General features: G+C 32.9%; 3 protein-coding genes across 7 annotated transcripts; 2 read left to right on the top strand and 1 right to left on the bottom strand.

Moving 5' to 3' along the window:
- Window positions 1-213: 213 nt before the first annotated feature.
- On the bottom strand, window positions 214-4,309 carry LOC112733200 (mediator of RNA polymerase II transcription subunit 28). 3 transcript variants are annotated; one of them, XM_072212445.1, is made up of 4 exons: window positions 3,610-4,309; window positions 1,938-2,263; window positions 924-1,036; window positions 214-830 (listed from the first exon to the last, which is right to left on the bottom strand). In XM_072212445.1, exons 2-4 carry the CDS (start codon window positions 2,122-2,124, stop codon window positions 696-698), a joined length of 435 nt encoding a protein of 144 aa, XP_072068546.1. In that variant the 5' UTR covers window positions 2,125-2,263; window positions 3,610-4,309; the 3' UTR covers window positions 214-695. The 3 variants fall into 3 exon arrangements, with proteins under 3 accessions (XP_072068546.1, XP_025637861.1, XP_025637862.1); XM_025782076.3 differs by having other exon boundaries at window positions 3,702-4,309; XM_025782077.3 differs by having other exon boundaries at window positions 1,938-2,258; window positions 3,702-4,309.
- Window positions 4,310-4,428: 119 nt separating this feature from the next.
- On the top strand, window positions 4,429-12,428 carry LOC112733199 (uncharacterized). Of its 3 annotated transcripts, none has more exons than XM_025782072.3 (10): window positions 4,429-4,567; window positions 5,392-5,509; window positions 5,629-5,818; window positions 6,123-6,479; window positions 6,693-6,872; window positions 7,008-7,124; window positions 7,898-8,001; window positions 11,284-11,466; window positions 11,557-11,827; window positions 11,921-12,428. In XM_025782072.3, exons 6-10 carry the CDS (start codon window positions 7,040-7,042, stop codon window positions 12,037-12,039), a joined length of 762 nt encoding a protein of 253 aa, XP_025637857.1. In that variant the 5' UTR covers window positions 4,429-4,567; window positions 5,392-5,509; window positions 5,629-5,818; window positions 6,123-6,479; window positions 6,693-6,872; window positions 7,008-7,039; the 3' UTR covers window positions 12,040-12,428. The 3 variants fall into 3 exon arrangements, with proteins under 3 accessions (XP_025637857.1, XP_072068544.1, XP_072068545.1); XM_072212443.1 differs by lacking the exon at window positions 4,429-4,567 and adding an exon at window positions 4,954-5,088; XM_072212444.1 differs by lacking the exon at window positions 4,429-4,567 and adding an exon at window positions 5,085-5,131.
- A 7,901-nt stretch (window positions 12,429-20,329) lies between these two features.
- Window positions 20,330-22,120, top strand: LOC112735369 (uncharacterized). The gene is made up of 2 exons (XM_025784911.1): window positions 20,330-20,726; window positions 20,895-22,120. The coding sequence occupies exons 1-2, from the start codon at window positions 20,330-20,332 to the stop codon at window positions 22,118-22,120; spliced, it is 1,623 nt and encodes a 540-aa protein (XP_025640696.1).
- Window positions 22,121-24,514: the final 2,394 nt, after the last annotated feature.

Here is a 24,514-nt window from a genome sequence, read left to right as displayed (position 1 = left end):
ATTTATTTTAAATTCCTTTAAGCATCTTGGTCCTTTAAAGACCATTAGATACTTTCACCATATTAGACTCTTCCATGATTAATTGATTATACAAGACTGGACTTTCAGTTTTAATCAACAAAGTCATGTTGACAAAGAAAAATTGTCTGTCAACTTAAAATATGAAACAAGATAAATAAGCCATATTTCTTTATTTCTTGAGACAGTACGGAATAGCAAAACCGACGACGCTGTATTTCCAATTTCCAGAAAACTGAACCATTCAATAGAGAAGTTTCAAAAGACTAGTCCAAAATCAATTATGACATACAAATAATACATTTTGTTGAGTTATATTTCCTAAAAAGTCAAACTCTCATGAGGTGCAATTCAATTTCTCAATGACTCGAAAGTCTTGTATGTTTTCGGGAGAGAATTCTACAGAAGACATCTTCCAGTTGATGAGCTCCATATTCAATTCCTGCATTCCTCATATTGACTTGCGACTTAGCAAGCACATAATACTCCTGCCTCCTCAGCTTTCATCATCAAAATTAAACAAACTGGGTTCTGAATCATCTCATCTAACAACTCATGTTTTGCGGCGTGGCTAATCATCAATTAAAACTTGCCCCCAAAAGAAGATAAAATATATAACATAAACTGCTAACTTAATACATGTGTGGCCGGTATTACAAAGGTGACCTGAGCTTACGCTAGACCCTTTCCAACTCAGTCTTGTGTTTGTCCATTTGCTCTTTCAACTCTTTTTTCCACTCCAGAACTAAACTTTCTTGTTTCTTTATCAGCTCATTTTTCCTGTCAAGTTCTTCTTCCATGAGAGTGATATCCTGCTTCAACAAGATATACAAGAGAAATAACTATAATGATATAACCCGGTCAGTGGGTGTAAGAGCATTAAAGTACTGCAGTCGCCACCATACCTTTCTAAGCATTTCAACTTTAGTCGGCTTATCCTCACGTTGCAGACTAATAAAATGAAGCTGTAACTTCTTGGCAGCCTCCATAAAATCTCTAGCATACCTATCCACATCAACTGATAAAAAAACCATCCAAAAGATGAAAGCAAGTTAGGTTACATAATATGTTTATCTCATCATGCATTGCAAAATGAGAAAACCATTTGAGTCCCTTCTTGACCAGTACCAAAAATTCATTTTCAATTAATTCTGGGTATCGACACTTAGCAGCCCCCACTTTCACATTTCTTCCTGTGAAATTACTTGCTCTAATTCCATTTAGACTGAGATGGCTTTGCAAATAACTCTATTTGAATTCCATTTCATTTAATATTTTCATTCCCTATGTTTTCTTTTTTATCAGGATTCTTGTAAAAGAAATAGTGAATGTGGGAGATAAGATTTTGTTGTTTTCACAGTTTCATTTAATATTCATTCACAAAACTATGAAAACATGGAACACGGGAAACAAATCAGTAATATCCTACAACATATGTTCGAAAAACAATCTTAAATGATAAAGTTAAATGACTTGGTGTGTAATATGTACATATATGTATGTATCTATGTCCAGAAAACCCTCTCTAACGATACCTAAATGGTTTCACTGTTAAGAATTATTTTGGAGGCATTTTACCCACATTTTCTTCTTAATTTAGTTTGAATAGATGATCAGTAATATAAGCAATTCTTTGAGTCTTGACTACTATATCTTCTTCTGACACACATGGTGCTCTACTCAGTGCAAAATTTTATAAACACTGGAGTGCAGGACAATAATATAGAATAGCTTGTTAAAAAATCAATCTATTCTGTGAAAAAAAAAAATCACAATTGCTCTTTCTCAGTAAAAACACATCCCAATTTAAATTGTTAATGATCATTTACACCCTACCCAAAAAAAAAGGACAGAAACATTTGACATAATGATACAGAAGTACGGGAAAGTTGGAATGAAAAGGGTTGGTAGTAACTGACTCTGATGGGAAGGGTGGGGAGAACGGTCAATAGCTTGAAGTTCACGGGCAGGCAAACAGGGAAGCAAAGCAGCCTCCAAAGCCATAACAGAAGAAACCATATCATCCTTTGTAGAAGCAGCGGGAGAAGATGCTAGTTGCTGATCAACCCCCTGCTGTTGTTGCTCACCTAATTGCCGATCACCCATCTACCCCTTTAAGAAGTCTGATTCTTCAAAGATATTGCAGAGTGCAGTTTCAATTGAAGTGATGTAGTTTTGAGCAAGGTTATGAAAACCGGACCGATCATCAAACCGCTCTAGTCACTGGTTTACTGGTCCAACTGGTCTAACCGTGGTTCAACCGGAAAAACCGTTCCATAATAAAATAATAAATAAATTATAAATAAACATCCTAAATATCTTTGAAATTTAAAACCCTACATAAAATATCACCAACTAAATGTAATTAATCATCAAAATATGCAATGACTTGCTGCAAATTTGTTGACAATTAACATAATTATACTTCCATTAAAAATAACTGGATTGAATTACAATGCACAAGTTAAAGATAGAGAATATTGTCTTAATGTAGCTAAGTCAAAAAGTAAAACAAAAAATGATAGTGTTGCACAATAAACGCACAATAAACACACAACAGAGCCTGAAACAAACACACAACAAAGCCTGAAACAAAAAAAATCAAACACGGAGGAGGGGTAGCAAGTCGGCGGAGATCAAGAACAGGGACAGTGCAACCAAACAATGAACAAAACAATGAAAACAGAATTTTTTTTATAACAGAACAATCAAAACATGAATCATACAATCACTAATTGCAATTTTTTTCTTCAAAAGAACAGAACAATGAAAACATGAAGCATATAATAAATCAAAAGATCACCAATTGCAAATTTTTTAATAAGAACAGAAGTTAGAACAGTGAAAAATGAAGAAAGATTAACAGTTTTCAACCCAATTTTAAAAAATCTCATCACAATGATTAACAAAAAAAAAATAAAGGAACAGTGAATCAGTAATAGACAGAAACAGACAGTAAAGCAGTAATAGAGTTATCAATTTAAAATTTATCATCAAATACAATCAGTGAGTAAAACCAGTCAATCAAGTACTGACTAGACATTCGAAAAAAAAAAAGAGAATCAAAAGAACATTTAAATCACAGCAAAAACACAACAACAAAGTGAAGAATACCCAAACCAAAGAACCTTCAATCACAGCTTAAATCAAGAACAGAAAATCACAACAAAAACAAAAAAAATTAAAAGTAACAGAAGAACAACAGAACAACAACATAAGAACAATTAGCAAATTAACAAGTTCACAATAACAGTTAAAATTTACCAGAAAAACACTAATGCAAGTGGAATCATCATGCTAATATGTTTTCCGCAAAGATGCTATTTGTGCAGCTAAATTTCCTAATTACTAAGATCCAATTATTCTAATTTCACATGCAATCAACTTACTAAGTTTCTAAAAGCTAGAAATTATAAAACCAACCAGAAATATGGTTAAAGCATTTCATCAAACATGTTGAGTGCGGTAAATTTAAAACGAAACAAGAGAATTCAAAGCTTAATATCAATGTGATAGAGAAGAGAACATAACTATTGTAACTTTAATTCAGTCTATGAAAAAATCCAAACCACTGCCAAATCAAATAGTTACTTATTGTAATGGAAATCAGAAGTTGCAGAGTTTGAAGCAGAATATTGGTGTTGTGTGAGTGTATTGTCTGGTGGCGGGTTTAGGGAACTCACGGCGGCGACAAAAGAGAGCAGTTCGACGGCTAGGAGGAGCGCGCGGGTTGGTCGCAGAGTTTGAAGCAGAGCAACGTGGCTTCCAGACGAACGCGAATGCGACCTCGAACGGTGAACACCGAGCGAACGTGAACGGCGAAGAACGCGAACGAAGACGACAGATGAACGAAAACCCGAACGTGAACGGCACACAAACGGCGACGGAAGCGCGGCTGAGCAGACAAAGACGACGGACCCCGAGCTCGAGGAAGCAGCCGCGATCGGTGACAGCGAACAGGGGTTGAAGACTTGGAGCACGAGGGAAGCTAGATGGACGGACGGATGGCGAACTTTGGGTGCGATGGACGGCGGCAGTATGCCACTCCTTGCGACGGTGGTGTAGGCTTACAGTGCTAGGGTTTTTTGGCTGGGTTTGTGTGATTTCTTTCTGAATGAAAGAAAGGGACAAAGGCCAAAGGGAGAAAGAAACGAAGGAGCTTCCGTTTTTGTGTAAAACGTGCTGGTTCCGGTTTGGTCCGATCGGCCGGTTTTTGGCCAGTTTAATGGTTTTTCAACGGTTTTCTAAACAACGGTTTTACATGCTTGACTGGACTGTTAGTGTTGTCACTTGTCAGTTTGCGGTTGAATTGGTTCAACTGGCCGGTCCGATTCGGTTTTTAAAACATTGGTTTTGAGTCGTAGTTTCTGGTGCGGAATGACCGAAACCCTAGTAGAGGATCTCTGTTTCGAGAAATTTGATTGGATCAGGTCACTAGTTTGGGCCACAAACCCACCAATCAGCACGGCAGCGGAACACGATTCCACCTTCTTCCCTGACGACTCCACGCTTCGGCAGCTCCTCCGTGCCGCACAACAGAATCGCGACGGTACTGCCTTAGTTTCCTTTTGAGTTCTGACTTTGCATTTTGGGTCAATATGTGCTTCTGACTTCTGAGTTCTGACTTTTGCCCTGACTTCCCTTTGCATCCGACCTAATTGGGGATATTGAGCTTTCAAGTGGGTTTCGTTTGGATTTGCCTTTGAAATCTCGTTTGGGCTACGAAAAAGGATTAGTTGGGTTTCGATAACTATAAATCTAGCTCCCTCTCTGACCAAATAGAATCGAGTCCCCCTTAAAGATTTTTTAACAAATAAATCTTTGTATATATATATAATACTAAACTATTAATAGAGGGTTGTCAGGTAGTGAAAATCCAATGTGTCATGCTAGAGAGAGCCTGAGAGTTGGACATTTTATGGTATTCTCTAAACAGTTAGTTCATGTGTGGTCTCTCATTCAATCATTTATTTTTTTTTCAAGTAAACTTTGCTTCTTAAAACAACTTCTTCCTTCAATTAATTCTCCTTCATCTTCTACTTCAATATTTATTTTCTCTTCACCTAACAGGTATCAAAAACCTAAAATTTTAAATTTGAATGGCAAAAAAAGGGTATAATTATAACCCAGTATTCATTGTTCAGTTTGTATAGTTGCTTCAATGTCTTTAATATTTTCTAACAACTCCTCCTTTTATTCTCTTTCACTCCCAATAGTGTTATTCACTCTTTCATTTCAATTAATTTTCTCCTTCATTTTTTTTACCTGTTTTTCTAATTTTTTAGTGAATTTCAAATTTTGAATTTAACTGCCATACATCATACGAATGACTCATACTTATTTATAACCCCTTAATTTTATTATTCATTGCAGTTTTGTGGTTGCTCCTCCATTTTCTTATTTTTCAATTCGTTATCGTGGTGGTGATAGAGGGCATTGTAAACAGGTAGCATATTTGGAAAATTTGGAAGATTCTCCAGTAAGCTTCTAGGTACATTTTTCTCTCTCAAATTCATGGTTTCTTTTCCGTTTTTGTAACTGGGTTTACATCAAATCTTGAACTTTTTGGTTTTTATTTTATTTTTCTTTTTGCCTCCTATTATACCACAGCATGGTTGCAGTTGTTACGTTCGGTGAAAAGCATGGTGGTGGATACAGGGGAGGAGGCAATGGTGGTGGTGCTTGCTACAACTGCGGTGGGATGGGTCACATGGCCACGGAGGAGAAGGCAGTTCATCTTTTTCTCTGCTGCTAACTGCTTTTTCTACGACCTTATAGAGACTAACATTTTGTCTTCCTGGTATGATATCCCATTACCCTTCTTTCCATCTAATTAAATTGTATTGAGATTAGATTTTGGAGAAGTGTTAGTTGAGTTTGTAGCAATTTCTGACCTAAAAGCTTTTATTTTCCAGCTCTTCTGTTTTTTCTCTGATTCCTAGCGCAGTGTTCAGAAAACTCACGGCCATGTCTAAAAACAAGCTTTGATTACTTTCGATTCCATAAATTTTCAATTTTGAGGTTTTTTGTTTGAGGTTTTTCAATTTTTTGTTCCATATTCTGAAATTTTGTGATTTTAGTTTGATTTTATTTTTTCGCTTCAGTTGCATTTCGACTGTAATGTGAGGAATCCAACATGGGCGTCGGTTATGAATAGGGTCTTCACATGCATCGTTTGCTCCGCTGTTCGTCGCATCTTCGAAGTACATATTAGCTTTCTCAGGGAAGTTTCTTTGCTGATTGTTTAAATTGTGATAATTTCATGATAAGTTTTTTCATGGATGTCTGGTAAGACAAGTTAAACAGCTTGCTCTTCTTGCTTGACACACTGGTAAGAAAGTGGAATGCATTTCAACTGTCTTAAAGAGGAGGGCATGAGGGTTGGGTTCTTTAAGGTGTTATATATGCAATGTTTGTTCATCTGAGCTCTGCCTCTTCGATTCAGTCATCATTCATTTATGGTATTGTAAATTTTGCCCTTTGACTTTAATGACTCTGACAATTCCTTCCTTTAATTTCTCTTTCAATACTAACTATTTCTTATTAATTCTCACCTACATTTATTTTCCACCTCTTCAGACAAGTAAAAAGAATATGAAATTTCAAATTTCAATTTTGAATTGAAAAAACAAGTATATTTATAATCTCCTGTTTTCATTATTTACTGTATTCAGTCGTTCTTCTGGCGCTTGCTACAGCTGTGGTGGGGATGAGCCATATGGCCAGGGATTGCAACCAAGGAGGACGTAGATGTGGAGGCATGCACGGCGACAGTGGTGGCAGCGGATCCGCTACAACTATGGAGATTCTGGGTACTTTACAAGGGACTTCTAAACAAGCTATTTGAAAACAAGGTTTGATCACTTCTGATGTCCAGATTTTCAATTTTGAGATTTTTGGTTTGATGTTTTTCAAGTTTTTTTTTTTCTGATCTACTATATTTTTACTTTTTGTGATTTTTAAATTCGTTTTTTATTTTTTCGCTTTAGATGTGTTTCGATTGCAATGTGAAGAATCCAACATGAGCGTCCGTTACGTATGGCTTCTTCATATGCATCGATTGCTCCGCTGTTCGTCGCAGTCTAAGAGTGCATATCAGCTTCTGGGTACATTCCTCTCTATTAAATTCATGGTTTTCTTTCCATTTTTGTAACTGGTTTACTTCAAATCTGGATCTTTTTTGTTTTTGTTTTGTTTTTCTTTTTGCCTCATGTTATATGAATTCATGTTTATAATACTGAGAAAACTCGAGTTTTTAGCTTCTCAAATTTGTTGTTAAAGTGTTTTTCGGAAGGAAAATGGATGGGTGGATGAGAGTGTCATTCTGAAGCATAGCAACGGGGAACATTTTTCTGGCTTTATCACTATGCAGGCTTCCTTCCTCACGAACATCTTTTTAATTTATTTTATTTTTAAATAACTTTGGCTAAAATTGATTAGAGCAGTGAACTATTTGTATTTGAACATTAGCTCCTGAGGCATTGATATGAACAAAAAGCTTTCAGCTTATTTTGTCTTGGTTAGGTATTTTTTTTAACCGTTGATGTGCGCATGTGCCTTTGAAGTATATGCATACTTCTTGAATTTTCATGTTTAAATCTTAGTAGAAATTATTGTCATAAAAGATGCATTTGTTTGTGATTTTGGGGGTGCAGAAAGTACCTTTCTTTTTTTTCACAATTTTAATATTGTTTAATATGTGATTATGGTATAGATGTTGTGGATGCATGCAACTTTGGATGTGAACATTTGAAAATGTTACTGTATCTTAAATACTATGCAATGTGCATTCTCTGACTGAACCAGTGAAATTCAAATTCCATATGGACTTTTCTCTTATATGGTACAAATGTGGATGTATTTGCAATTAGCAAAGCAGTAGATAAAATTGAAGGCGTTCATGGTAAGTTGCTAAATGAAGCTGAGGTGGCAGCAGCTATTGAAGAGAAAAAAACTCATGCTTTTGAAATTAATCCTTCTCAGGTAACTTAGTTGTGAGCTTTACAAAGATATTGTTTTGTTCTTTAACTGTTATACCAATTCTTTTTTTTTTTTTAGTTTTCCATCATTATTATTATGATTTGTTGATACTGTAAAACAATTTTCACTATATGTAACAGTTATTTGAATCATTTGTGCACTTTCAATCGTGGTTGAAGCTTGAGTTTACATCAATTAGTGAGAAAGACATCTTTGATGAATAATTCTTTGGTATTTGATTGTCTTCAAAATTATTTATCTCTGTTGATTCTTATTGTATTTTTTTTGTGATTTGTTTTTGTATAGTTTAACGGTATACCAAGGAGCTTCATATTCTTATATTTTCCTAATAAATATAATTTAGAAATGTAAATAATAAGTTTAGTAATTAGTACAAAGAAACTATTGGGGTAGATTTTTTATCAAAGGAGGTGCAATGAGAATATAGGATTTTCACCTTACAAGTTTGTGATTGATAATTAGTTGTACTCTTATTTCTTTTTCCTTTCTTGGTGCTTATGTGTGTGTTTGAACATATCTATATGCATCAGCTGAATAATTAGGAAATGTTATGAATTTTGGAGATTTAGTTGACCATTGATAGAAAAATGTTATGTGTTGGATTATCATATGACCATTTGTATTTAGGTCCTCTTTATTAGACTTTGTGCATTATGCATCCAGTTTTCTAAAAAAAAATAACCATTTATGTTTCTAAAATGATTTAGGACTAAGAAGTTCTTGAAAGACTTGCTCATGTGATTGATAAATTTGATATCATTCAGTCCTTGAGCAATTAAGTGGGCAAGAAAGTTCTATATATCTACGTGTTCTTTCTTATTTGTTTTTGAAAGAGTTGTGTGCTAATTTTGATTTGTCTATATATTGTATTTTTATTTTTTTTATTTGAAGGATATAATTTTGGCTTTAAAGATTTTTTATTATCATATTATTAAATTAGTTTATAACCATCTATAAAAATCAAAATTGTGCACTATCTGTTTTTTTTTTTTTGGATAACAGGTTTGGTTTCGTAGCACAACTTATTTTTATTTTTATTTTTTTTTTGCAATTTTGGTACCCAAAAGAGTGCTTTGAGAGACTTCTCAACTTCAATCCATAAGAAGTAGTCTATATATACAAATTAAAATTTGTTGTATCATTCGTTTTCATTGTAAATCTAATGAGAGACCAATATTATTTCTAAAGTTTATAGAATATATAAGTGCATTGTTGACATATTAAGTAATTATTAACACGAGTATTGATGGTTTAGTTTGAATCTAATCACTAATAAAATGGAGAGTAAATACCCCATCCGGCCCCTGACAATTATCTCGAAAGGACAACAAGGCCCCCAAGAAAAAAAACACCCAATCCGGCCCCTGATAATTTTTTTTGGGACTGATTAGCCCCTGTGCCAATTTTTTTGGTACAGGGGCCTCATTGTCCTTTCGAAGTAATTGTCAGGGGTCGGGTTGGGTTTTTTTTTTTGTCAGGGGCTGGGTTGGAATTTTTTTTTGTCAGGGGCCTCGTTGTCTTTCGAGGTAATTGTCAGGGGCTGATTTGGGTTTTTCTCTAAAATGGAATACCATGCCTTTGTGTTTATTTTTAGTATGGTCAGTGATATTTTGTAATTTTTCTTGCGAGATTGAAATAAATGGAACAAATTGATACATATTTTAGTACTGTAATAATTATGGTTGCAATCTTTAACAAATTGTCTAAAACTTTAATAGAAGTACAATATGATTTTTAATATTTTATAATTTATCTTTTTAGTATATAAAAAATTAATACATGTTTAACATTTAATTCTTTTAACTATTATAAAGATAATTAAATTTATGATTTAATATGCATTATGTGTTTTATAATGCATATTATCAATATTACATCGAAACAATATTTTTTTATTAGAGGCTAATATTAGAGTATAATTAATAAATCATTGTTTTAATGAAATCTTAAATATTTCTATATAATTATTAGAGTACTAACGTTCTCCTATGTTTTTTTATTATGTATTTCTAAATAAAATAACTCTTCATTCATTTCATGTTTAATTTCATTTGTTTTCTTATCAACTTTTGTTTGTCTTTTTTTTTTCATGCTTTTTAGATCCTTTTGTTCCCTAATGCATTTATGGCCTTTGTGTATAAGGAGATTTTTCATAATCTATAACTCGGAGCATTAAATTTTTTATGTGTAGAGAAATCTCTATTTGTATCATTCAGGATGATTGATTAGTAAATTGTGGATGATATTTTTAAGTTGAAGTCTTGATATTTTTTATTAGGTGGTTCAATGTTTAATAGGAGGTTATTAGGTAACTCTATCTAATGTTGAACCTATTTTTTTGTTGATTGTTTAGAAAATATATGAAATTGTGTTTTTGTTATGTAACATGGCATGAAGAAACTTTTTTACATTAGTAACGAATATGCAAAGAATGATTTTCAGTTTCTCATTTATGCTGAAAAATTTGTATATGTTAATTTAATTCAATTAAGGGCAGATATTAGGATTTTTAAGTATAATTTTATTTGATTATGATACACACTATATTATACATAAATGATGTATTTTGTTAATTCCAGTACTAAATATTTTTCATGCATCGCACGGGTCATTCACTAGTATATATCTATTCTAAATATAATAGTTAAGCAGTTCACTCACTGAGGTATATCCACAGTGTTCCCTCCAATTGAGCATACCCTTAGGTGACAACACGTTGCAGCCAAGGTAACATGGCTGGGTCCTTGAAATAAGTTGTTCATTAGTTAAAGTAAATAATTCCCTCGATGACACTCCAAATGAGAAGCAAGGGCGGATGTGGACACGTGGCTAGGGTTCGGCGACAACTAATGTCACAGTGAAAACATAAGGAAACTAAAATGTTATAGAAATAGGGCTCGGTGCGGAAAAGAAATTGGCCTCCTCTCAACAGGGCCTTTCGCCGAAATTGCAACGCAGTGAACGAGGCTGCCAGTGTTACTTCCAAGAACCGCGCTTACGTGACTGGCTTGCTTGGTGATAGGTCCTGGAAAAATTCAAAATGTCTATAAAGGAAGAATCTTCTGCAGCACCTGACTGGTGACTTGCGGTTAATAAAGCGATCGATTTGGTACCTCCAACTTAGGCGGGCTCCGTCTGGTGTTCAAAAATCACAGATTTTCCCGCCCACCACTATCATCATGACAAAAATAGTTGTGTATAAATATGAGAACCCCAAAGCTTATACAAATTATATATGTGTATTGTTATTTGGATCTGCTATAGGTTGAGGTCGATATTCTTTTCTGCTGCAAACAAATGCCTGCGAGGAAGGATTTTGTCGGGGATATCAATCCAACCAAGCTTGCCTGGTCCTTGGTTGTGGGGGTTGCTCGATTGTATGAGTTTCCAAGTCAGTGGAACAAGAATGAGGTGTTTAGCTTGGAGTTGGTTCTACAAGATGAGAAGGTATTTCCATCATTCATACTTATACCTTGCAACTTCTTCTTAGGTGTGCACTAATAAGTTATGTTCATGTTGTTTTTATCCAATTTACAGGGTGATAGAATTCATGCAACCGTTTGCAAGCCTGGGTTGGAATTGTTCAAAAATAGGATAAAGGAGCATTGTGTTTATACTATGCAAAATTTTATTGTCAAGCTTAACAATGGAAAGGTTAGGACAAGTCCTCACAAGTACAAGCTTAACTTTTATACAAAGACTGTGGTGGCAGCCCTACCTATTGAGACTTTTGCTTTTAACCCATTCAAATTCCGTTCATTTCATGAACTTGATGAAAATGGTTCAACCGATGGAAATCTATTATTTGGTAAGTTTAATTGAAATAGCTTTTTTTTGTCATCCTTTGATCAGACTGGGAAGTTATACCTTTAGATTTAAAACTATGTATTGTGACATGCAGATTACATAGGAGAGGTTGTTGGAAAGGAGGAGGCCAGGGGGCGGATTACACGCACTGGTGATGAAACGAAGCTTATAACACTCCCATGGACAAGACTAGGAAGACTCTTCATTGGGTAGAATATGAAGATAAAGTAAGGATTAGGTCACTGCATGTGTATCATGAGACATTATACCCGGTTTGAAGTCGAGATCTGAGAGTGCATTCAGTTTGATGAAGGTTATAAGGAGCCACATGGTATAATTAGTCTGGATTACCTCTGGTATTTGTAATCAACTTAGTTTTAAGGTTAAGTTTGGTGCATGTTTTGTATCCTATCTTTGGAGCGTGCTTTTAGTGATTAATTCCAGTTTCTATGTCGTTATCTTTGGTGGAAAAACAATATATGTTAAACCTGATTATGCTGTATTTAGGTAATGCATCTTTGGTAGGCCACATCTACTAGAATATAATGTACTTTTATGCTTTGGTTGTTATAACTTATCTAATGGACATCGTGTTTACAACATCAACCTGTGTATCATGATTTTCTTTTTTTTTTCTCTATGAATGATTATTGGTTGAGGTAAATTTTGTTATACTCCATCATAATCAAGGAAGCAATACAACAATTTTTAAAATTCTCATATAAATTGAATCCATGCTTTTAGCCCGTGATCATATAGTGCTCCATTTGCTAAAAAGGTATAGATGAAGTTCAGCGAAAATTAACTCTGCATAAGGTGTTAGCTTACTGTCATGTACATGTTGCCTTTATGCCTGTATAATATACTTGATTCTTCGGCTTATAGAGATTAGCCATGACCAAATGTTTCCAATTTATAATTCAATTTTGCTGGGAAAATATAATTTTCAACTTTTAATCCTATGAATAAAAATTTAGCGTGAAGTTGTAGGAATAAAAATTATAATATAATATTCAGTTCATTAAATATATACATAATTAGAATACCACAAGTGTCACATTTGAATTTAGGCTCAATTTAAAACCAAAGGATGCCAATGAATAAATTTTTTGTGCATATAGAGCATGAGTAAATATCAACTTTATTCTCAACTACTGTTACTTACCAACTGCATGAGAAATATATATATAATTACAAGTTGTTATGCCTAAAGAAGCAAAGTTGGGTTTAAATCAGAAAATTTACATTCCTTTTGTATTTGGTTTACATCACTTTAGTTGCACATATTGTTGTTCTTATAGTTTACTGACAAACAAGATATAAATATTTGCATCCCTTATTATGATTAGTTTCTCATGGCCCTCTAGACCTTGCCTTTATGGCACTGTGTACTTGGACCTATGTCCCTAGAATTTTTATTACACTATTCTTTTACTTTTACAATGAATAAAATAATTTTTTCATGACTTGAAGGTGTAACCATACACATTAACGAGTGATAAGGAACCAAGGCCTAGAGGGCTTTGTGTAAACATTGCCTTCAAATGTGCGCTCCTAAGGATAGCAGTCATTACATTAGCCATGACACCAGTCTCAGTTGAGTCTTTGGCATACAGATTAGCCATGGCTAACTTTTCCAATTTATTGTTCAATATTTTTGCGAAAATCTCATTTTAAATTTTTAAACCTGTCAACAAAAATATTGTCACTTCTTATAGGAATAAAAATTAAAATATAGTTTTCAATTTATTAATTTGATACATAATTAAAATAGCACAATTGTGACATCTCAAGCTAGAGTTAATTTGAAACCAAAGGATGGCCATGAATAGATTTTTTGTTTCCCTGTACCATGACTAAATATGAACTTTATTCTCAACTACTCTTACTTGCCAACTGCATGAAAAAGAAATATATACTTACAAGTTGATGTTGTGACTAAAGAAAGAAAGTTTGGTTTAAACTAAAAAATTTGCATTATTTTTGTATTTGTTTCGCATCACTTTAAATGCCAAATTAGAGCAGTATAATTGGGACGCTGTGCATAGAAGCCCGAAAAGCTATGCCAGCAAATTATCACTTTTGCTGTGATTTCATGTCAACAGCTTCCTAAACTTTTCTCTGTGATAGGATACTTTGTAAACAATTCCACATATAAATAGGTGTACAAAAAATATCTAACAAAGTCAACTTGGCCCTCTAAGATCTATTTATGCTTTTATAAGATTGTGCATCAAAGAGCAGGATATTTTTTCGAGGCTTCCACACCATGGTTACAATTCAGGTATGTGTGAATCACAACTTGAAGATTTAATTCGCATATGGATCCTAAAATTGCAAATACATAGTATCTCACTGAACCTCAATACCCATGAACCAGTAATTTTTATTTTCTTGACCCAGATTTCCCTCATCAGCCTAACCTGAAATTGCAACACTAGCATGAAACAATCGGGTGAAAATGCGAAAGAAACGAGACACTCTAGATTGGCAAAGCTATCTGCAAAAAAAAAGAAAGCTAACTGATTCAGACCAGAAAGGTGCTTTCAAACTATATGTTTAGGTCATACGAAACAAATTTCATGTTACCTTTGTGCTGCATTCCTGCATTAACCATCATTATTTTATCCTTTCTAATCCTTTGCAGAAAACCTTGGGATAGCACAACTACTTCCACACAAGCAACCTGTAGGCATAATGCATACATCTTGCAATTGTACACCACTGTGTGAAGATAGAACCCCATTGAAGGAGTTGTCAACTGCTTTCTTACAAGGTATGTTATGTAGATGGCTGACACATATAGGTGAAGATATTTGAATGAAAAATAAAAAGAACTTATTTTGTGTTAAGTTACGCCCTACACCTTTGTCTAAACCATACTATATTACTCACAAATTCAACAACTTACATTGTAAAGTTCTCTTTCTTGTGGTAGCGATAACATCACGACACTAATTAGAGAAGCCTATCACCTTGAGTTACAGCAAATTGACCTACGGTTGAAGTTCTGTGGGACCACTTCAGTGCAGATTTTGGTTCTAGCTATTTCTTAGCTATGCATTGCTAACAATAGGAACCTTCATGTTTTAGGCTCTAGCTATAACCATGACAAGCCAAGTCCTCCAAATGCATCTAGCCGCACCAGCATCACAAATAACTTTTCAACACAGTTGGGGACCTCAGGGATTTTTCACACCACTGATCAATCACTCGGTAAAGATTTCTTTAATGCCATTAGCAACTTCTTGCATACAACTTCATCTATCAAAACGATTACACTTCAAGGTTTGGACTCTTTCAAATATCATGCAAGTTGTGATTGTTTGACACACAGAATTATTCTAACCATATCGTATACATTTGTTGCTGTAATTAGGAGGAGAGAACACGATGCAACTAACCTCATGTCTAACTCATCCTTCCTCCTATGCTCAAAAGCCTTCAAGAAGTGTGAGCGCAAGACGCCACATTCTGATTCCATCAACACATGACCATAGCAATGTGGAATCATCCAGGCTTGCAACAAATTCGGATATGTTCTCAGGTGGAGGTACAAATCTCTTTCCCTTCTTATTCACAATTCATGCAGCTAAATTATGCATACATATATCAGTGTATAACTATAACGATCTAAAATAACAAAAGGATGATGCCACAATTTTCCCTTCTTTAGGTCAAACAATGTCGCAAGATCTTCTTTCAAACAAAATCGGAATGGGTATCATTTTCCCAACGTCTTCGAGGCATGTACCATTCATCTCTTATGTGCTTAACGCATCTGCAAACAACACACCCAACTTTGAACCAATCAATCTGCAAATCTGCCCTCCATTTGAAGCCAACCAAGGTAACATTAAAGACCGACTTTGTACAAAATTTCTCTTTTTCATGTTTTATATCATAAACAAATTCATTAACACAAACTTTTTCAAGCGTTCCTAAAGACGAAATCAAATGCATGTAAAACATTTAGATAAAAGCCAAAATTGTTTGTGCAGGCCATTCTTACCATATTGAGGAAGTCAATAGAGATGATGCACATGATTATGAGACCAACTCTAGTGCCGATTTCAGTTTCAGCCAAAATCAAAATCCAGGAGAAGCTCCTCCAGGTAACAAAGTTGCACAACGTTTTGATATATCATTATCTGGCACAGCAACATATAGGTTGATGGGCACATGATTCATGGAATGTTCTCAATTTAGCAGATTTACAACTGACAACAGAACATACAGAGCCAACCATAACACGGAGTCAACCATCGAACAGGATTGCCACCAATGATGTCAATCCAGGTTTGTCCTTTACTTATCAATTTTGTTAGTGGCATCCTTTTGATTCTTACGGGCTCTACCCTGATATCTTTAACAATCTAATTTTTAATATGAGATGCTTATGAATATATCTTTTCATCGATGTATATTTGAATGGATGTACTATATATACTCCTTATAGTTATAGTATAAGTAACAATAATTGATCCTAACCATAGTTACTACCCTGGTGAATTAGCAAATTAATGATTCAGATATCCGCAATGCGGTTCATGAACAGTTATGTGCGCCAGGGACGGAGCCAGGCTTAGGAGGAGGGTGGCACTTGCCAATATAATTCAATATATAAAAAGTAATAATTCTATATAAATCAATATATTTGTCCCAATGTGATTATATTTTTTACCCACAAAAATTTACAAAATTTTTATTTTAAAATTCATGTTAAGAATAACTTTTTTATTCAAGTTAACGTGTAACAATATTTATTTTGTTAAAAATTTGATTTAATATCAAAATTTAAAATAATTAAATAAATTAACTCAATAAAAAATTAATAAATAGTGATAATATAATTTTTTAAATCTAATCAACTAATTAATTAACAAACTAAATCCCAATTTTCTAAATATAAATGAATCTATCAGTATTTTTTTTGTCTTCAAACATTAATTGAAATTAGAAAAAATAATATTTATCTATTAATTAATGTTTTTTATTTTTAAATTATATGATACTTTTTAATTTTATCTCTTAAGTAATCTTGCTAATAATAACCATTTTGGACTAAAAATTATTTTATGTCATAAATATTATAACAAATAAATTTTCTAATTGAATATGAGATAATTAATATTTGAAAATTATAATAAAAAGTAGAACAATTATTTAAAGGCATAGAAGTTAATTTTGATATATTAAAATATGTATATTTTTCTATATACTTATTTGATTATATTTATTCTTTTAGATAATTACTTGTGTTTTGAATGTAAAATATATTTTTTAATTACAATACATAATTAAATAGATGCATAAATTTCTTAATCTAACAATATATCAAAAATAAATTACAAATATATAAAAGTATTAATAATTTAAAAAAAAAGAGAAAAATAATTATGAATTAAATTTTTATTATTTGATATAAACATATTTTTCATATATGGGTTTATTTTTTTATGGTATTTAAATGCAATTATAGTTTCAAATTATAAATGATAATATTAACAAGAGCTAATAACATGTCAATTAATTCAGTTTTTTTATTATTAAATATATACAAAAATAAATAAAATTACTTAGAATGACAAATTATCTATAATTTAATTAAAATATTTTAAGTTTAAATTTTAGAAATAAAAAGAAACATATTTTTATAAATTATATATAATGAATAGTATTTTAAGAATGAAAATATTCACTAACTCTTTTTAATTTTTATATCTTTACTATATTTTAATATAATTAGTAATGTTCAATAAAATTTATTTTAAGATATATATTTTTACCCAATTTTTAAAATTTTTTTGGCCCGTCACTGATCTACGCTGTATACTGTATCTTAATAACCATTATATCGTTTAAAGATTTATTAACTAATGTCTTAACTCATTTTAAACTGAACTCTTTGGTACAAAATAAAGTTTAGAATACGTTGCTTTCAATTTGTTTGGTTTCATAAAATATGCTTATTATTTGAATTTATAATATTCCTTTCAATTCACTTTATCATTATATAAGAATGTCGGAATGCAGTTATAATTAAACGCATTTTTTTATAACTGAATCCATATTTTCAAAATTTTATGCAAATATGAAATAGAACTTCTCAAAAAAATATACTTTTAAAAATAATAAAAAATATAATTCAACGACGACAAAGCATTCAATGTTTTGATAAAAGTACGTTTTGCATTTATTAACGATAAAAAAATTCAAAAATATTTTACAACATAATAAAAATAACAATAATAAATATATTTTTTACAAATAGCAAATGACTTATGTAACTAACAACGACTAAATGCACAAATAATTTGTTTGTTACATGAATCATTTATTATTTGTAAATAATATATTTATGTTTGTTATTTTTATTATATTTTAAAATATATTAAGAAATTTTGTATCATTAATAAATTCTAACAGTACGTTTATCAAAAGATTAAACAAGTAAAAATATTTTTTTATGTATTTTTAAATTAACTTTGATATATTAATAACATAAATAATTTTACATAATAATTCAACTGGATTTATATATCTAAAATAATTTTTTAAACGTAAATCTAAAGATACGTTATTCGGATACAATATTTTTACTTACAATTCATAAAAAAATCTTTTAAATAATTACTAATATGTTATTTAAAATGGAAACAAAACAAAAGGGGATAAAAAATATGACTTTGTAAGCGCGGTTGAATTATTTTTTCATTTTTTTGAAGAATATATTTTTTTAGGAGATCTATTCGATATTTTAACAGATTTTTAAAATATAGATTAATTTATGAAAAATACTTTTAATTTTATTCAGATAACAAAATCTAATGATTTTAATTTATTTATTAGGTAAATTTTAATAGAAATTAAAAATAATGGTTATAGAGGTAATGGTTATCAATAAATTCACACTTGAATTTAATGACTATAATAGATGCATTGCTTGCATACCATTAATTAGGTAGATTTAATCTTAGTCATTTAAATTAATCTAATGACTATAAATACATTCTCATATTTTCATATTAAAATTCTATTCTCATAACATACATTTTATATAAATATATATAGAGAGAAGTTGTTTAAGTAACAGTTACTCAATCTTCAATTTCATTTTTCTTTCGCATCTCCACATTTCCTAATTTTAAACCTAAGTGAGATTTAAAATTACTTGCAAACATTTTGATCCACAACATGATACTTCATGGGACATCGTAAAATCTTAATAGTAATTATAGTCTTATGCAACCTAAATTCATATGACAAAAACATTTTTTATCGAGACTCTTAACATGTATATATTGCATGATTTGAATATCTATCAAATCATCTGTAATGTTGGTATATTGAATCTTATTATATTTAATTTGACTGTGGTCTCTTTTTCGAGCTAAACACACATTCGCCAATGCTTATTTCCTTTCCATAGATTATTGGGATATTGGAGATCCGACCTTTACATGCCAACACTGCAAAGCTATATTCTAGTACGAAGAGCGCATAGAAAAGCACTACAAGCCTAAATGTCCAAAGTTAAGCCTATGCTACCGATAAGGTCAAGTCCAACTTCCTATGCTTCAAGAACCTCCTGATTCGTTGAGGAAGCTTTACTTTGACAGCACCAAAAAAGCGGAACACTTTCGATCGAACATTAAGAGCTACAATAGTATGTTTTCTTTCACATCATTCGGGGGTAAGATACAAAGAACAATTAACCAAAGCCATGGGCCCCCAACCTTTATTCTACACGGGCAAAATTACCATTTAATGGGGAGCTTGCTTCCACCAGAAGGCGGAGTAGCAAAATTTGCACAATTATATATATACGACACTGAAAATGAGATTCGAAATAGAATCACCGCTGTCAGGTCATTTCCATACAATTTTATTTAACACTCAAACATAGTTATCTCACTTAATTCATAATGGTTGCAGACGTCATATTTACATGTTTTATGCCATTTTTTGCAGCTCTAATGATCACTTGAACAAGCTTCATGCGGATATTGTTTCTACTATCAAAACTACGTTGGATAATCATAACGTCCTTGCAAAGTCTTTCCGACTTGCTCGCGATGCACTCACAGCAAACGGCAATAATTTTGTTTGCCTTCGACTCATAGGCAAAAGAGAAAAATATGGGAGGAGGTATAATTTGCCTTCAGTGTCTGAGGTTGCTGCCTTAATTGTCGGTGATTTTGATGGATCCACAAAAGAACGAGATATTATTGTTGAGACCAAATCAAGGTCGCTTCAAAGAATAACAGAACTTCACCCGGCTTATGTAGGCTTGCAATATCCTCTTTTATTCCCTTATGGTGAAGATGGATAGAGAGAAGATATTATCTTGAACAAAGTTAAGAAAAAACCAACAGATGAAGACAAGCATGCCACAATGCGCGACTTTTTCGCATTTCGAATCTAAGACCGACCTTCGCACAACGGTGTCCTGTTACATTCCCACCGGTTATTCCAACAATTCATAGTTGATGCATTCTCAATGGTTGAAAGTGCTATATTGAAATTTATTTACACCCACCAAATCGAATTTAGAGCTGAGATCTACAATGGGCTTCGGGATGCTGTTTTCAACGGCGAGACCAATGATGCCTCAAAGGGTAAGAGAATTATACTGCCAGCAACAGTTACTGGTGGGCCAAGATACATGATTCAAAATTATCAAGACGCCATGGCAATATGTAGGTGCATTGGTTATCCAGATTTATTCATCACTTTTACATGCAATCCGCAATGGGACGAAATACAACGGTATTGTAGAATGCATAAAGTCAAACCAGAGGATAGGCCAGACATGATTTGCAGACTATTCAAGGTTAAAGTGGACATGATGATTAAAGATCTTAGATACAACAAATTATTTGGTGCTACAAAAGCAGGTACGAAACTTACATATATATATATATATATATATATATATATATATATATATATATATATATATATATATATATATATATATTTCACGTATTTATCCCTGCCATGTTCCATAATTCTTAATAATTAAATGTATGTTAATACTATATGCATTTTGCTGTTTTCTCCAGTTATCTACACAATAGACTTCCAAAAGAGGGGACTCCCACATGCACATATATTATTATTCTTGCATGAACAAGATAAATACCCAACCCCTGCAGACATAGACAAAATCATATGTGCTGAAATTCCTAATGCTGATGTTGACAATGCATATTACAAGGCTGTAAAGAGTTTTATGCTTCATGGTCCATGTGGTCTTAGCAAACCAACTTCGCCTTGCATGGAGGAAGGTCGTTGCATCCGTCATTTCCCTAAGAAGTTCAACAAAATGACTACAGTTGATGAAGATGGTTACCCAGTATATAAGCGTCGAGACAATGGACGCACGGTGGAAGTTTCAGGAATTCATCTAGACAACCGATATGTTGTGCCATATAATAAAATGTTGTTGCTCAAATACCGTGCTCACATTAACGTCGAATGGTGTAACCAGTCAAGATCTATCAAGTATTTGTTCAAATATGTAAATAAAGGAAGTGATCGCGTCACAACTTATTTTTCTACAAAGTCCCCCGATGGTAAGACAACTTTAGAAGTTGATGAAGTGAAAATGTTTTACGATTGTCGATATATATCTCCTTGTGAAGCTGCTTGGAGGATCTTTTGCTATGACATTCACTACAGAAATCCATCGGTTGAGAGGCTAAGCTTTCATTTGCCGGATCAACAACCGGTTGTATTTACGGATAATGAATCATTGGTTGAAGCTGTTGCAAAGGCAACTGTTAAAGAGTCCATGTTTCTAGGCTGGTTTGTAGCAAACAAAACAAATGCTGAAGCTAGAAAACTAACCTATAATGAGTTTCCAAGCAAGTTTGTTTGGAAATCATCTCTGAGAGCTTGGAAACCCAGGAAAAGTCATCAGGTCATTGGAAGGATGATCTTTGTACCACCATCATCCGGTGAGCTATATTATTTAAGGTTGTTGTTAAACATTGTAAAAGGACCAACAACCTATGCAGATATCAGGACTTACAATGGTGTAATCTACTCATCATTTCGAGATGCATGCTATGCACGTGGTTTGCTAGACGACGACAAAGAATATATAGATGCCATTGAAGAAGCAAGTCATTGGGGCTCATGTCATTATTTGCGGAGGTTGTTTGCGACACTACTATGGTCTAATTCAATGGTGCGACCGGAAGTTGTCTGGAAAAAAACCGCCATCCTATTAAGTGATGGAATTTTGCATGATCACAGAGTCATGTTTAGCCTACATGGTAACTAACGAATTGCAATCCATGACATCTCAATTTATTTTTTCATCCTTAAATTGTTAACTACAGGTTTTTATCATATTTGTTTTACTTAACACATGTTTCCGTCTCCAACAGTCACTTAATATATATATATATATATATATATATATATATATATATATATATATATATATATATATATATATGTACTTTCTAAACATTTCAGATCTACTTTTCAGTGAGGAAGAATTAAAGGATCTAACCGTGATTGACGTTGAACAAATATTGAACAGTAACGGAAAGACTTTGCACGATTATCCAACCATGCCATTTCCATCAAGAGATACCGACCATCTTAGGACGCGAAACAAAATGATCTTTGACGAATTAAATTATGATCGAGTTTTGTTAGAAAAGCAACCTAATGACTGCCTCTCAAAATTAACTGCCGAGCAAAAGGGGGTATATGATAAAATCATGAGCTCTACAGATAGTCAACATGGACGTGTGTTCTTTTTTGTATGGCCATGGAGATACAGGAAAAATTTTTCTTTGGATAACTTTAGCTTCAGCACTAAGATCATGTGGACAAATAGTGCTAACTGTTGCATCTAACGGCGTTGCCTCTCTACTGTTACCTAGAGGTCGAACTGCACATTCTAGGTTTGCCATACCATTAACACAAGATGAGTTCTCTACTTGCAACATTAAGCAAGGAAGTCCATTAGCAGAATTAATATAATAGCTAAGCTAATTATTTGGGACGAATGATGAGCAAATTCTGTTTTGAGGCATTGGACAAGACATTGAAGGATTTGATGAGATTCAAAGATGATCATAACCAGCACTTGCCGTTTGGAGGTAAAACAATTGCTTTTGGTGGGGATTTTCGACAAATTTTGCCTGTCATCCCAAAAGGAACAAGACAAGACATTGTTAATGCGTCTTTAAACTCTTCATACCTCTGGCAACATTGTGAAGTATTAAAGCTCACGGTAAACATGCGATTTCAATCTATGACCACAGATGATCAGGTAGAAGATTTAAAGCAATTTGCTGAATGGATACTTCAAGTTGGCAACGAAATATCTGACAGATCATGTGATGGCTGCAATAGCATTAACATACCTCCTAAATTCCTTATCACTAACTATAGTGATCCTATTAAGGCAATTGTGGAGGCAATCTATTCTGATTATATTGCTGACATGTGTAATGAAAGCAACTTGACAGGTCGCACTATCTTAGCTCCTACGGTTAATGCTATAGATGAGGTAAATGATTACATGACTACAATGAACAGCAATGAATGCAAGACATATGTTAGTTCCAACAAATGTCTGTCCGAGGGAGGTAGCAATCAAATTCAAGCTATGCACACACCAGAGTTTTTAGCAACAATTAAGTGCTTGGGGGTTCCAAATCACGAATTGAAGCTTAAGGTTGGTTGCCATGTGATGCTTATTAGAAATATTGATCACTCATAAGGCCTTTGCAATGGTACCATGTTGATAATTACAAGACTAGGAGATAAAGTTATTGAGGCAAAATTGTTAAATTCCAACGACTCTGTCAATAAAGTCTTTATTCCTAAAATGACACTCACATCGTCAGATGCCAGGCTACCCTTTAGATTCCAACGGGGACAATTTCCTCTTATGGTATCTTATGCAATGACAATCAACAAAAGTCAAGGACAATCTTTAAATCATGTGGGATTGTTATTGAAAAAACTGTCTTCACTCATGGCCAACTTTATGTTGCAATCTCAAGAGTCACAATCAAAAAAGAGTTGAAAATTTTAATTGCTCATGATGAAAACACAAACAAGACAGAGAATGTTGTTTACCCTGAAGTCTTCAGAAATATATGACAATACGTTCAGCATTACGAATATTTTTATTATTACATAATTCCTCTATACACTCATTTTCGCTTATCCAACCCTAACTATTTATCTATAACTTTATTGCTACAATCTTACATCCTTTTCATATTTTTACCATTTTCTATTTTTCATTGCATTTGTTAGCAACTATAACTTATTAACTCACGAGTACTTATCTTATGCTCAAACCATTATTTCTTCCCTTACAGTACTTCTTCAACATTCATATTTAATACAATTCAAACCTTACTCAATCAATTTTACGGAATTATATTTCAAATACTTTGAGTTACTATTTATATAATTCCTGCATCTACATACAACACAAAAATAGTCTAATCTTTTTCATGTCTTCTTTTTTCTTTATTAAAATGCTTACAATTTATTTTACATTTTACAAATACTTTTACAATTATAAAGATCATCTTTTTTTAACATCAGATAAAATAACCAACAATTCTTTACATTTACGTCATTTTAATCTGCATATGTGTCGCCCGCGCATCGCGCGGGTATCTTGCTAGTATATAGAATA

Source organism: Arachis hypogaea, chromosome 13, assembly GCF_003086295.3.
Source record: "Arachis hypogaea cultivar Tifrunner chromosome 13, arahy.Tifrunner.gnm2.J5K5, whole genome shotgun sequence".
Taxonomy (NCBI): domain Eukaryota; kingdom Viridiplantae; phylum Streptophyta; class Magnoliopsida; order Fabales; family Fabaceae; genus Arachis; species Arachis hypogaea.
This window is presented reverse-complemented; position numbering and strand designations above follow the sequence as displayed.